At 38.6% G+C, this 14,040-nt stretch overlaps 1 protein-coding gene and 1 pseudogene across 2 annotated transcripts in view; both read left to right on the plus strand.

Moving 5' to 3' along the window:
- Nucleotides 1–4,339, plus strand: part of LOC109976355 (major histocompatibility complex class I-related gene protein-like) — a 9,994-nt gene extending 5,655 nt beyond the window's left edge. Inside the window, exons 3-8 of one of the 2 annotated variants that reach the window (XM_065948124.1) lie at nucleotides 1,260–1,538; nucleotides 2,016–2,309; nucleotides 2,814–2,912; nucleotides 3,042–3,059; nucleotides 3,201–3,279; nucleotides 3,851–4,339. In XM_065948124.1, coding sequence (XP_065804196.1) covers nucleotides 1,260–1,538; nucleotides 2,016–2,309; nucleotides 2,814–2,912; nucleotides 3,042–3,059; nucleotides 3,201–3,253 — 743 coding nt within the window. In that variant the 3' untranslated portion in view covers nucleotides 3,254–3,279; nucleotides 3,851–4,339. The remainder of the gene's footprint in view (nucleotides 1–1,259; nucleotides 1,539–2,015; nucleotides 2,310–2,813; nucleotides 2,913–3,041; nucleotides 3,060–3,200; nucleotides 3,280–3,850) is intronic. The other variant, XM_065948125.1, reaches the window with a different exon arrangement.
- Nucleotides 4,340–9,890: 5,551 nt separating this feature from the next.
- LOC136177139 (general transcription factor II-I repeat domain-containing protein 2-like) lies at nucleotides 9,891–11,354 on the plus strand (annotated as a pseudogene).
- The last annotated feature ends 2,686 nt before the right edge of the window (nucleotides 11,355–14,040 follow it).

A 14,040-nucleotide genomic window follows, 5' to 3' on the forward strand; every position in this document is an offset into this window, starting at 1 on the left:
TCATTTAGATTAGATTCATTTAGATGAATGTGATGACGGTGTGTCTGTCTCATAATAAACTCTTTAAATGAATGACTTTCTGCTCAGTGTCGCTCAGACTAAAGAAGTCATTTAAAGATTTAATCTCAGCCTCTGAGAAGTTGTGATGGACTTGTTTGACTTTTTATTGACATTTAACAGATTCAAACATTTATTGATTGATTTAAAAAAAGCCGTTACATCATCAATAATAACAAGAATAATGAGTTAACGCTCTAAATATGTGGTATGAAACATATTGGATTGTATGAACTGGACCGTACTGATGTTCAGGTTCCATCCCAGATTCTACATGTGAATTATAAATCTAGATTAAATGAGATGAATGAAACTTGAACAGTGTTTGTACGCCATGATTCACTCATCAGGCTGAACAGTTCAGTCCATTCATTGATGAGATGATCCACAGAAAATGAAGGGACAATCATTTTGATCATGGACTCATTATTTCAGTCTCTTGAATCCAAAAGGTCCAAAATGTTTTTTCCAGTTTGTCAAATATGACAATTAGCTGCTTTGATCAGTTTGATATGATTGTAAATGAAACAGCGTTCAGTGTTATTCTGGAGCTGTTTGAAAAGTTCACCTTATTCTTTGTTGACGTTTCAAAAGAAGTGGTTGGTTCATGAATCAATCCAAATAATGTGATCATGAATCTTTATTCTGAGCTCTTCATAAAAAGTCCAAGTACACATTAGATGAGATGATCTCCACTGTTCTGACCTCAGTGTTGGCTCGTCCTCTCAGGCAGCATCAAACAAACATCTGCAGCTGGAAACAGCTGTTGTTAGTGTTGAATGATTGACAGATGGATGAACCAATCAGGACGCACAGACTGTCTCCCAGTCTCCATACTGGTCCTGGTGGTCTCTGCCTTATTGTGAGCAGCTGTAGTAACACACTGCTGAACTCTGTGAGGGCCGAGCAGGAGGAGTCTACAGACTGATCCTGGACTGAGACTCTCCTTCAGAGGAAACTTGGAGAACAGCTCGGGACAGTCGAGTGTGTGGTTTCTCACAGGACGAGCGAAATGTTGGACTGATCCACAGAGAGTCCACGTTCAGTCCAGGACCAGTTTAATCTGAGTCTGCTAGTCAGGACTACAACTCAGAGAGAGAGAGAGACTCAGTGTGTCTCTGATGTAATAATAAAGGATTTAAACTATACCTCTCTCTCTCTCTCTCTCTCTCTCTCTTTCTCTCTCTCTCCCTCTCTCTCAGGTGTTCACATTGTCCAGGTGATGATAGGCTGTAAGTGGGATGATGAGACTGGAGAGGTTAATGGTTATGATCAGCATGGTTATGATGGAGAAGACTTCATAGTTCTGGACACGAAGACAATGACGTGGGTCGCTCCACAACAACAGGCTGTCGCCATCAAACAGAAGTGGGATAATAACAAAGCTCAGTTAGAGTATCTTAAGAACTACTTCAACAATGAGTGTCTTGACTTGCTGAAGAAGTATGTGAACTATGGGAGGAGCTCTCTGATGAGAACAGGTAGGATCAAATGACCTGATGGAGTTGAATTCTGACAATGTTCATCTTCTTCTTTTCTTGTTTATCTTGTAATTGAACAATAAATATTTCACACATGTTTCTATCACACATGCTCTGTCTTCATCTTTAAGCTTCCCCTTACCTTTCCCTTCATGTTAGATCTCTTTCTCTCTGCTGCTCATCGCTCTCTCTCAAAGTTTCTCTGTGTTTTTATTGTACTTTCTCTCTCTCCTCTTCTTCTTCTTCATCAATCCATCTGAACCCCCCTCACCTCTCTTCTTCTGTTTCTTCCCCTCTGACCCTCTCTTCTTTGAATTATACTTTAATAAGGTTGATTTTCATTGTTGACTCACTGGATTTTAAAGTCTCTTTTTTTCCCAGTACATTTAAAAAGTGTCATCAAACATGAGTTGTAACAGTATTTAAGAGTAAATCCTGATAAAGAAACTCTAATCTGTCTTCCTGTTTGTCCTCCAGACCTCCCCACAGTGTCTCTCCTCCAGAAGACTCCCTCCTCTCGGGTCACCTGCCACGCTACAGGTTTCTACCCCAACAGAGCCATGATGTTCTGGAGGAAAGATGGAGAGGAGCTTCACAAGGACGTGGACAAGGGAGAGATCCTCCCCAACCACGACGGCTCCTTCCAGATCAGCGCTGACCTTCAACTGCCCTCTGATGACTGGGGGAAGTACGACTGTGTGTTTCAGCTCTCTGGTGTGAAGGAGGACATCGTCACCAAACTGGACAAACGAGAGATCAAGACCAACTACGGTAAGACCTCGATGAGAAGTGATGAAAGAGAGGATTTGACTGTAACAGTCGTGTGATGGAGGGAAAGTTTAGTTGTGACTTTTTCTTTCTTTCAAACTCTTCAAATTGTAAAAGTATTCAGAAAAAGACTTTAAAGGTTTGGATCAGGATGAAACAAACACAGAGATCTTTAAAGAGATTATTAATGGACAGAATCGTTTTGTTTTTTACCGTCTGTCCGCTCGTTACCACAGTGCAGCCGCATTAACCTTTAAATGACTTTAAATCAATAATTTTGAGAAAAAAGGGTTTGAATGTAATCGTTAGCGGTTACCATTGTGCCACAATCAAACATGGAAATAAAAGACATAAAGGTGAAGGGAAAAAACAACTACATGTAGAAAATGAATCAAAGGTACAGTGATGAAGACGAGCTAACTGACAGAAGGAGAAACTTTGTCTTTAATGAACCTTTAACCTGTTTGATCACAGGTTGTGTGACTGTGTGTTGTTTGTGTTCAACAGTGAATCCCATCTACATGATCTTTGTCATCATCCCTGTTGTTCTCCTTCTTGTAACCATCGTCTGTGCGGCTGGATTCTGCCTGTATAAGAAGAGAAATGGTGAGAGAGCAAAGTGGAAACATTCAAACATGTTTTTTATATTTACATCTGGTGAATAGTTCTCTTGAGGGGACCTTAAATAACCTTCAATGAAATAAATCTAGAACAATCTTTTTTTTTCTGTTTCAGCCCAACGCCCTCCATCCCGTAAGTAGAACTTGATTTTATTATATTAAGTTTGACCTTAAATGAACTCTGTAAATGAAAAAGGGTTTCTGGAGTGTTTTCTGGTGTAAATGATGGTTTCAGAGTCGGATGTGTGCTAACATTGTGTTTCTGATCTTACAGCGGTAAACGACCCGGCTGTGCAACAAATGATGCTTCCAAATCAAAATACCTGAAAGACAAAGAGAGGACCCTGAACCCAGTGAGTTACATGAAATAAGCCTTTAATTCAGGATCTAGTCATTGTTCTGGTGGTGTGTGTGGTAAGTCAGGAAGACACTGCATGTAAACATTACTTCTGCTGCTGCGTCACCTGGACAGAGGCGGTAACCACAGCTACAGGCAGAGAGAAAAGAGAGTCACAGGTGAATGGGGAAGAGGAATCAGGAATCAGAGGAAGACACACAGTTTTTAAACCGTGTGTGTGTGCGTGAACGTGTTTTTGAGTCCTGTCATGTTTATTATCATGTTTTCATATACGAGCTTATTCTTTTCTTTTTGGTTGTTACAGTAATTCTTTAAATCTGATTATAAAACTGCATAAAGGAGATCGTTTCTTTGTTATTGTAAAAAAGTTGATGACTCATTTTAGTGAAAAAGTGTATTTGAAGTGAAGGGAGATGATTTAAAGAAAGGTGCTTCAATGATGAAATCACCGTGACCTTTGACCTTGATGTTAAAACCTGGATTTGTGGATCAATTCTGTGAAAAAAGTGATGATAAATATTATTTTAATGTCATGTTTTCTCTTTCTTCTGTCTTTTTCTCTAAAGGTTTACGGGTACGTTCTGCACTGAAACAAGGAGCAGACCGACACGCTCTCCTCAGAATTCATTGGCTCTCATCGTATCAGACATGAAGTGATCAGAGTTGGGAATTTAAATTTAAATCTTTGAAATACAAAGAAAACAAGTTTGAAAAAGAGTTGACAAATGCTTTACAAATCTTCTTTAGGGTTGTTTGGTGACGTTAGTTTCAAATATAAAAAGCTTTTCCGCTGATAAAAGACGCTTAAATAAATTTAAATGAAAACTTGATGATTTATTTTTCATCACCTGGAGAGAAGAGAATCAGAAGATGAATCTATGACGGCATCACGCCGCTCTTCATGTGTTGAAGAAAGATTTGTGTGTTGATCTAAAATCCATCATAGTTGGATTTTTATACTTCTGGTGTTCGGAGCTTTGTGCTAAAACAAATGTTGGTGATAAATACGTTAATAAAGACACACACACACACACACACACACACACACACACACACACACACACACACTACAAACATGATAAATTTTGTTCCAGTTGTGTAAATAGTTTCGCTTATTTCTTTAAGATTTCTTTTTGGGCTTTTGGTACCTTTACTGTAGAGATGGGACAGAGGATAGAGTCTGAAATCAGGGAGAGAGAGAGAGCGGAGAATGACGTGCAGGAAAGGAGCCACAGGTCGGATTTGAACCTGGTCCGCCCGCTTGTAGGACCATAGCCTCCATTCACCAGCTCCTCAGTACTGTTTATTTCTGCATAGGTAATGAAGTGTGTTGATTTAAACGAGGCTCAAGAGATTTATAATGTTTGTGTTTTAAGGTTTTTCATTAGTAATCAGGACTATGTTGTTTTTTCTTCTGTGATATTTATTTTTATATTAAGTTTAAATGCTTCAGCTGATCACACATTGATGTGATGAAAAGAAAAGTTGTTAGTTTTATTTGAGTTAAGATCTTGAATGGTTGGTGGGATGTTGAATGTTTCTCTGTGAAGCTGTCTGTAAATATAGATTTAGTGTTTCAATAAAGCCCTTAAATATTAAAAGTGTGTGTCTTCTTGTGATTTCACATAAAGTGTCTGAATAAATGAGGAGCAGATTTCCAGATATGAAGACCTGTGTGTGTTTTCCATAAATGATAATAAATTAAATTGTTAAAAAATCTTTTCACATAAAAAAGAAAATGGTACTGCAGATTTTCTTTCAGTCTTTTTCTGTTGTTAAAAACTTGTTTTCCCTGCCAAACATTAAAAACATGTTGGTCTCTGATATGAAGCTCTGGTGTAAGTTCAGTCAGGAAGACTTTATATTTGCCTTCACGATCGGGTCTTTCGCTCATTCTTCCCTTTTTGCACGCTCGCTCACGTTTCCCCTGTTATTCTCCAGCTGTCATTGGATAATCAGCTGTCTCGTCAGCGGTACTCATCTAACCAATGGCATGGCGTTCCTCCTTCATTGTCAGCCTATCATCGTTCTGCTCTCTTTTAAATGTGATTCTTTCTCTGCCTTTAGTTCCTTCATGTTGATGTTTCGTGCGCCCCTCCACCTCCCCATCACCGCCCGTTTTCACAGAATCATCATCCATCAATTCTTCACCCATCCGGTCTCATCATGTCCTCAGCTTCAGCACCACCAGGGTCTGGACTCCATCAGGGGATTTATTCTGTCAACACTCAGAATTGTTATTCTTCAAACATCAATCACCCCCATAGAGTCCAAGCTCCAAAGTATTTCTGTCAAGTCACATTTCCATCTTATCCATTATAATAAATCATTTTTTTCTTAGTTCACTCGTCTCTCCTGATTTAAATTCGACTACCTATCCAAAAATATCACTCCAGAGGCAGAGCACAACATCGACAGCTGTTCTTCAGAGATCTAATCAGCATCAAAACTATCCTAAATATCTTCATCATCATTATCAAACAAAACCATCATCATCAATAATATCATTAAGGTGGTAGGTGGTCATAAAGAGCTGGGTCTTTAGCTTTTTCTTAAAGGTGCAGAGGGACTCTGCAGATCGAATGGAGTTTAGTTCCTTTCACCAGTAGGGGGCGACAGAGGAGAAGAGTCTAGTTAATGAACTAAAGCACAGAAACAGGAAGTGATTGTGGATCATAAACTGATGTCAAAAGGCTCAAAGGAACGGTAACAAAGGTCAATGTGTGTTGTTGAAAAGGTTTTTTTTATTTTTATTTTATGTCAGTGACCGGAAGTACTTTTACTCTGTGGGGCTCCGCCCTTTACATTTACAGTCTAGGGGGCTCTGGGGTTCACAAGTTTAGGGATTCATAATATTTACAGTCTATGATTCATACCAATCAGTCAGTCATCAGTGATCTGTCGATAAGCACAAGAGAGCACAGATGATGAGGAGTCCATTCTTTTGTTTTAACTGGTTTAACTGGTTTAACTGGTAAGAACTGGAAAAAGATTAACCAAGATAGATCAATCACAAACATTATCTAGTAATCTAAAAACTTCTCCAAATCTGCTGCTGAATTAACACAGAGAATAACTCATAAACTATTTAAGGGTAACTCACATATTTTGAGGAAAAGTAAAGAAAACTTTAAACGATATGATAAATTATATGATATTAAAGGTTCAATGAAAACAAATGGAGGTTATGTAATATATAAAAGGTCAAATAAAATAAATAGATGTAAAATAATATATAAAACCAAGTTTAACAATAAGAAAAACGGTGTTTTGTCTCGACTCGACTTCAGTGCAGTAACGTCCTGTGGCCACATGAGGGCGGTGTTGTTTTAACGGCTCACTCAGCAACATTCAATCATCTGTAAAACTCATACAGAACAGCAAACGAGTGCTTCCGGTCAACGGTTTGTAAAAAGAGCTTTCTTCTAACTAACATGAATGTATAACGTTGATCTTTTTAACAACTTTAACAGAACAAATAAACTAACAAGATACACAATGAAACTTTACAAACTTTCGCTCTCCCAGTCACAACAAAAACAGAAATAAAACGATGTGTTCTGTTTGATTGTGTTGTTGTAGTTTTCTATGTGTCCACTAGAGGGAGCGCAGTGTCTCTAACAGTCTACGGTCAGTCCTCATGGACTTATGACTTGAGCTGAAGGTACTATAATCTTAATAGTTTAAATTAACTGAAAATGATCAATCAGAACATAAAGTATATTTAATAATATAACAATATGTATTTGGTGTGAGCTGATATTCTAGTTATTTCATGTCATTACATAGTCAAAATATGTCCTTATGTCTTTTCAATTGGCACACACATTGTCTCTCTTCTTGTTTAATGTCATTATGTGGCTACAATAAAACAAAAGTCACTCAAATTATTCGTCAGTTAACTTGAACTGAACATTTAGCTGTAACGTGTCTTTCACTTAAAACCCAGAGACTAAACTCTGCTGTATTTTCCTGCACAACATGAGAGAACTGTGTGTCAACCACTCAACTGAGCCAAGTAGCCGACTGATTCTGTTGCTTAGTAACTTCTGACTTTGCCTCGTCTGATATTTCACTGTGTTAATCCTAAAAAAGGATTTCATTGCAAGAAAGCAAGTTAAAATCTTACTGCAGGAATGTGAGACAAAGTGAACTGACAATGTGACACATATTTGCAGTGTATATAACGCACACTGCACTCCTTGTGCCTGGACTTGTTAAAGTACAATCTATAAATAACAAAACAAAAACATCCTGTCAGTCAGTGAAGAGATGAACATGTCTCAGTTTATTTATGTACAGAAATTCAGATGAAAAGAAGGAGTCAAGTACAGAGGCATTTATATTTCTGAGAACTTCAGAAAAATAAGACTGACAACTCTAAGTATGTTTGTTTAAAAAAACAGAAACTGACAGAAACATTTTTGAAGAACAGAAAAAGCTGCTCTAAAAGTTAAAGAAAAACAAAATCCTGCTCCAAGATTGAGCCTGTAAAATATGTTCCTGACAGTTACTGTTAGGTGGGGGTTATTTCTGTAGTAGATGGACAATTATGAAAACGTGAAACAGACTGTGGATCATCTTAGATTTATTCAGCCATGGTCAGACAACACAGAAACACAACACACATGGCTGACAAAGTGCAGACCATCGCTGACCCACGCTGACCAAGATCTCACAATCATTGACAATCATTGACAATCATTGGCAAAATGGACCAAAGTCTTCATCACACAGTGTGGCTTATATTCTGCTAGAAGGTACAGCCAACAAATTCCTTTCCATTTGGGTGCATCACTATAAAACAATAAAGATGACATGACACTGATTTGTATACGTATCAGATGTAGACTCTCTGTCTACCAAACAGTTGCTGACAACATATAGTTGGCTCCTATCCAAACACAGATCTGCTACAATTTACATGTTTCATCATATAAGGTTACAGCTTCACAGACCCAAAAGTAGAATTACTGTGAGATGGTTGACAGAATTTAAAGATATGTCCACAAAATTATCAAGATGAATGAATCCATGAAAATACGTACTAACAGTTCCCCCGTTTTTAATATTTAGCTTTATTTTTCTTTAAAGGGAGAAAAGTTTGAACATGATTTTAATTTCTCTTTGAGGTGTTTACCAATTACCTTCTTTAAGTACATGGCCTCTGAGTTTCACCCATGATAGACAATAACATCGTTTTAACACCGTCCACATAACATCAAAATGTTTTAGGAGTGGTTAGAAAACATATGTAAAGATCACAGGTCACATACAAGATACCAAAACTTAACAGAAAAGGTAGAAAACCTTTAATGTTCTATTTGGGAACTCAGATCATGTTCAGTGTCAAAGAATGAAATCTAAAGATAACGTCAGTGGTGAATTTACAGAACATTTGAAAACAAAGATGTTTAAATCATCAAAACTTAATGTATTTTATGATATCTAAAACATTCTTTAAAATCAAACCAAAATCAAATACTTTATATCACATCCCGCACTTTTTAATTACTCTTATTTTTATGTTTTGTTTTTTTTTTTTTGTTTTTTTTTACAACAGTAGATAAAATATTTAAGCAGATATGTATTTTAGAAAGATAATCAATAGAAAGGAAGCAATGACTTCAGGGTGCTCCGAAATAACCAACAAAATCTCTGCTAACTAGAAATGAAAGAAATCTCACCTGATGTTTAAAATAAACACAAATCTGACCTTCCTGTCTACCCAAAAAACAGGAGGAAAAATGTTTGATTCAAACAAATAAAATTGAGAAAGCTTTAAGATTCTATGGAAAAATGTGGTAGTACTTATACCGTCTAGGCCAGGCATGTGCAAACTGTGGCCCGCGGGCCATATACGGCCCGTTGGGCTTTTTAATCCGGCCCGCCGAACTTGTCCAAATTATATTATTATTAAATTAAATGTTATTGTAATTAAACCTCGTTTGTTTTCCCCTGTAATGCCCGCGTTTCCCCAATAGATGGCGCACTTCAGAGTGTGGTGTATTACTCCCTTAAGAACCCGGATGAACCCTTCTGTACAAATGAGCGGGCCAAAGAAAAGAAAAGTGGACAGTGAGTGCCGAGTGTTTAATACGGAGTGGACAACTAAATAGTTTTTCACTGAAGTCCGATCAAAGGCTGTATGCCTGAAATGCCAAGAAACTGTCGCAGTTTTCATAGAGTACAATATCAGCCGTCACTTTGCTACGAAGCATGCTAACTACGCTAGCAAGCAGTCCGCGCAAGAACGGGCGTCTCAGAGGTTGAAGGCTAATTTACAGACTCAGCAACATTTCACCAACAAACTGCGATTCAAGAGTCAACTACCAAGGTGAGTTTTTAAAAGAATGCACAGTAGAGACAGCAGGTCTCTTTGTGTCCGGAGAGCCAGTTTGAAAAAATCAGTTTATCACGCAGGACTGTGACTCGCCGTGTGGAACTGATTGATGAAGATATAGAGAATGAAAGAAAAAGGCTGAGTCCTTTAAGTTCTATTCACTAGCGCTGGATGAAAGTAATGACGTTAAAGACACTGCTCAGCTCCTCATTTTTATCCGAGGGATTAATGACAGTTTTGAGATAACGGAGGAGTTTTTGACCATGGAGTCCCTGAAAGGAAAAACGCGAGGAGAGGACTTTTATAACCAGGTGTCTGCTGTCATCGAGACAATGAAGCTACCTTGGAGTAAACTTGCCAATGTCACAACGGATGGATCGCCAAATTTAACTGGAAAACATGTTGGGCTGCTGAAAAGAATCCAGGATAAAGTGAACGAGGAAAACCCTGAGCAGGATGTTATTTTCCTTCACTGCATCATCCATCAGGAATCTCTGTGTAAGTCTGTATTGCAGCTTAATCATGTCGTGAATCCAGTTGGAAAACTTGTTAACTTGATACGAGCAAGGGGACTTCAGCATCGACAGTTTATTACGTTCCTGGAGGAAACTGATCATCAGGACTTACTGAACCACTCTCTCTCTGCTGGTTAAGTTTGGGCAAAGTGTTTCAACGAGTGTGGGAGCTGAAAGAGGAGATCGGCACATTTTTGGAGTTAATGGAGAAATCCGACGAATTTCCTGAGCTAAGCGACAAGAAGTGGCTTTGTGACTTTGCATTTTGCTGTGGACATATTTTCACACATGAATGAGCTGAATGTGAAACTACAGGGGAAAGATCAGTTTGTGCACGACATGTACAAAAATGTTAGAGCTTTCAAATCCAAGCTAACTTTATTCTCCAGACAAATTGCAAACAAATCTTTCGCTCATTTCCCCACACTTGCCATGCAGACAGAGGCGACGCCAAACGCAAAGAAATACAGCAAATCCCTTGACGACCTGCACGGAGAATTCTGCTGTCGGTTTTCTGATTTTGAAAACATTGAAAAGTTCAGCTTCAGCTGGTGTCCTGTCCCCTGTCAGAAGACCCTGAAACAGCACCACAGGAGCTGCAATTGGAACTGATCAATCTTCAGTCTGACTCCGTCTTAAAGGAGAAGTTCAACTCTCTTAAACTGAATGACTTTTATGCTTGACTTAACGAAGCCTCGTTTCCAAACCTCCGGAGGACGGCACAGAAGATGCTGACTTTGTTTGACCTACGTATGTGAGCAGACATTCAGCGTCATGAACAGCAACAAAGCCCCTCACAGATCCAAGTTAACTGACCAACACCTCGGATCTATCCTGAGAATTGCCACTACAAAACTAACTCCAGACTTTAATGCACTGGCGAAAAAGGGAGATCAACAACACTGTTCCCACTGAAACTGAACCTGAGTTTCTCTACTGTGTTTATTCAAATTTAATTTAATCAAATGAATGCATTTGGAAATCAATTTGTACAATGAGCCTTGCATGTTCATGCTTTGCTACCTGTTAAAGGCCAAATCCTTTCATGTAATGGCTTTTACATGTCATTTGTATTAGTTCACACAAACACTCCATCCATCTGTTCCTGGCCCGGCCCCTCTGTCACATTTTAAAACCCATTGTGGCCCGCGAGTCAAAAAGTTTGCCCACCCTGGTCTACGGTCAGTCCTCATGGACTTATGACTTGAGCTGAAGGTACTATAATCTTAATAGTTTAAATTAACTGAAAATTATCAATCAGGCTATAAAGTATGAGGCATATTTAATCATATAAAGATATTTCTTGATAGACAGAAAATAACAACAAAACAAGGAATGAACTAAACGAGAGTAAACCATGACATCAGCTGTTTTTAACCTTTAGCCGATACAAGAAATATTTTGGTCAACTGTTTTTTTCTATTAAACTGCTGAGAAATTATTATTATTATCATAAGTAAAAATTCTACTGACATTTAAGATTAACAGACGATAAATCTGAATTAGATTCTGCCAAAGAAGTTTGTTTTCAGTTCGACCTTTTCCTGCAGTTTGTAAATAAATCTGTTTAAATTAGCTTACACTTAATTCCTCCTTGGTTTTATTTTATTGTTTCTCCCCTCTTCCCCGAGAACGTAACAATAAAACACAAATCATCTGAATGAAAAACCCAAACTACCTCACCTCAGATGAAATGAAGAAAAGACAATCAGTCAGCCATGGGTCCTTAGTCATCTTAACTTTTCTCTGTCTCAGAGCTCGTTCATTATTAACTGCTTCCATACAGTCCAGTTCTCTGTTTGCCACCAGTGGAGTTGCCCCCTGCTGGTCATTAGAAAGAATGCAGGTTCAAGTTACTCCCGTGATTGGCTTCACTTTTGAAATGCAGAGGTTACGTTCACTTCTTATATACAGTCTGCAATAAACTCAGGTGTTGATCAGCAGTGAGAATCAAATCAAATCAAGTTTATTTGTATTGCACATTTAAAAACAGCTTCACCTGACCAAAGTGCTTTACAGGCAATGTGTAAAAGCAAGAAAGAAAAATAAAAACATTAATCTATACATGTGCACATACATACATATATAAACACATATACATATACATAATACACACACACAAATATATATATATGCACATACATATATACATGTAGTATACATACATATCACAAACACATACACTCATACCTACATGCACATGCATACATACAGATACATACCTAAGCTCAATATATGGGGTCTGTTTCAACTTGTTTTAAATGCCAGGGAAAAGAGGTGAGTTTTGAGTTTTGATTTGAATGGATTTAAAGAGTTGATTTGTCTGATGGAGGGAGGCAGTTGATTCCACAGACGGGGGCCAGCCACTCAGAAGGCACGGTCACCTCTGAGTTTTCGTTGAGCTCGTGGGACTACAAGGAGCGACTGTTCAGAAGACCTAAGTGGGCGTGATGGGGTGTAGGGGGTTACAAGTTCTGTTAGATACGGGGGGGCTAGACCATGCAGTGACTTATATAGAATTTTAAAATGGACTCTAAGATCTACAGGGAGCCAGTGAAGGGAGGCGAGTACAGGGGTGATGTGCTCTTGCTTGTGTGTACCTGTTAAAAATCTTGCAGCAGCGTTCTGGACGTACTGTAGCTGTGAGAGGGAGGACTGACTGACTCCCATATAGAGGGAGTTGCAGTAGTCAAGGCGGGACGTAATAAAAGCATGAATAAGCTTTTCTGAATCTTGGAAGGATAAAAAAGGTTTTACTTTAGTTAAGGACCGGAGTTGGAAAAAGCAGCCTTTAACAACTGAGTTGATTTGTGTGTCGAATTTAAGGGTTGAATCAAAGGTTACGCCAAGATTTTTTGCATATGTTTTCACAAAAGAGGACAGTGGGCAAAGTTTTTTACAGATCAAGTTGGTGGACTCCGGGGGGCCGAACAGAAGTACCTCGGTTTTTTGTTCATTTAGTTTAAAGAAGTTTAGTGCCATCCAGTCTTTGATTTCTTTGAAGCAGTTGAGTAGTGGTTGCAGGGAGTGTGGATTAGTGTTTTTGAGCGGGAGATATAATTGTGTGTCATCCGCAAAGCAGTGGAAGGATAGACCGTGTTTCCTTATAAGGGCAGCATGTATAAGGAAAATAAAAGAGGCGATAGGACTGAGCCCTGAGGTACCCCACAGGTGAGGGTGGCCGAGGGGGAGACGGTATTTCTAAGGCATACTTTGAACCTTCTGTTTTCCAGGTAGGATTTGAACATATTTAGGGCTTGCCCCTGGATCCCAACCCAGTCCTTTAATCTGGTGATTAGTAGGCTGTGGTCAACCGTGATCTCAAAGTATTAAAAGTGCACTGTCCCCGTTATCTACTGCTAAAAACAAATCATTAAGAACTTTTAAAAGAGCTGTTTCAGTGCTATGGTTTTCTCTAAAACCAGAGTGGAGTGCTTTGAATACTTGGTTATTGCTTAAGAATGGGTTGATTTGTTTGTAGATGACCTTTTCCAGGATTTTGGATAGAAATGGGAGTTTGGAGATTGGTCTAAAATTTGATAAAATGTTAGGATCTAGGTTAGGTTTTTTCAGAAGAGGCTGAACCATCGCATGTTTAAAGTCGGTTGGGAAGCATCCTGTGGAGAGGCAGTTGTTGATGATGGAGAGGATGCTGGGGCCAATAGTGCTAAATGTTTCTTTCAGTAGGCGAGGGGGAATACAATCGGACGGGCATGTTGTGGGCTTCAAGTGAAGGATTATTTCTCGCAGAGAGGAGAGAGATATTGGATCAAATCGATTAAAAACCTGCACAGCTGAGGGAGGGTCAGGATGTGATGCAGAAGATGGTGAAATTCCTTTTTTTATATCATTGTTTTTTTCCACAAAAAATTCTAAAATATGATTGCAGGTTAATGTG

This window comes from Labrus bergylta, chromosome 19 (genome assembly GCF_963930695.1).
Source record: "Labrus bergylta chromosome 19, fLabBer1.1, whole genome shotgun sequence".
In the NCBI taxonomy this organism is placed as follows: domain Eukaryota; kingdom Metazoa; phylum Chordata; class Actinopteri; order Labriformes; family Labridae; genus Labrus; species Labrus bergylta.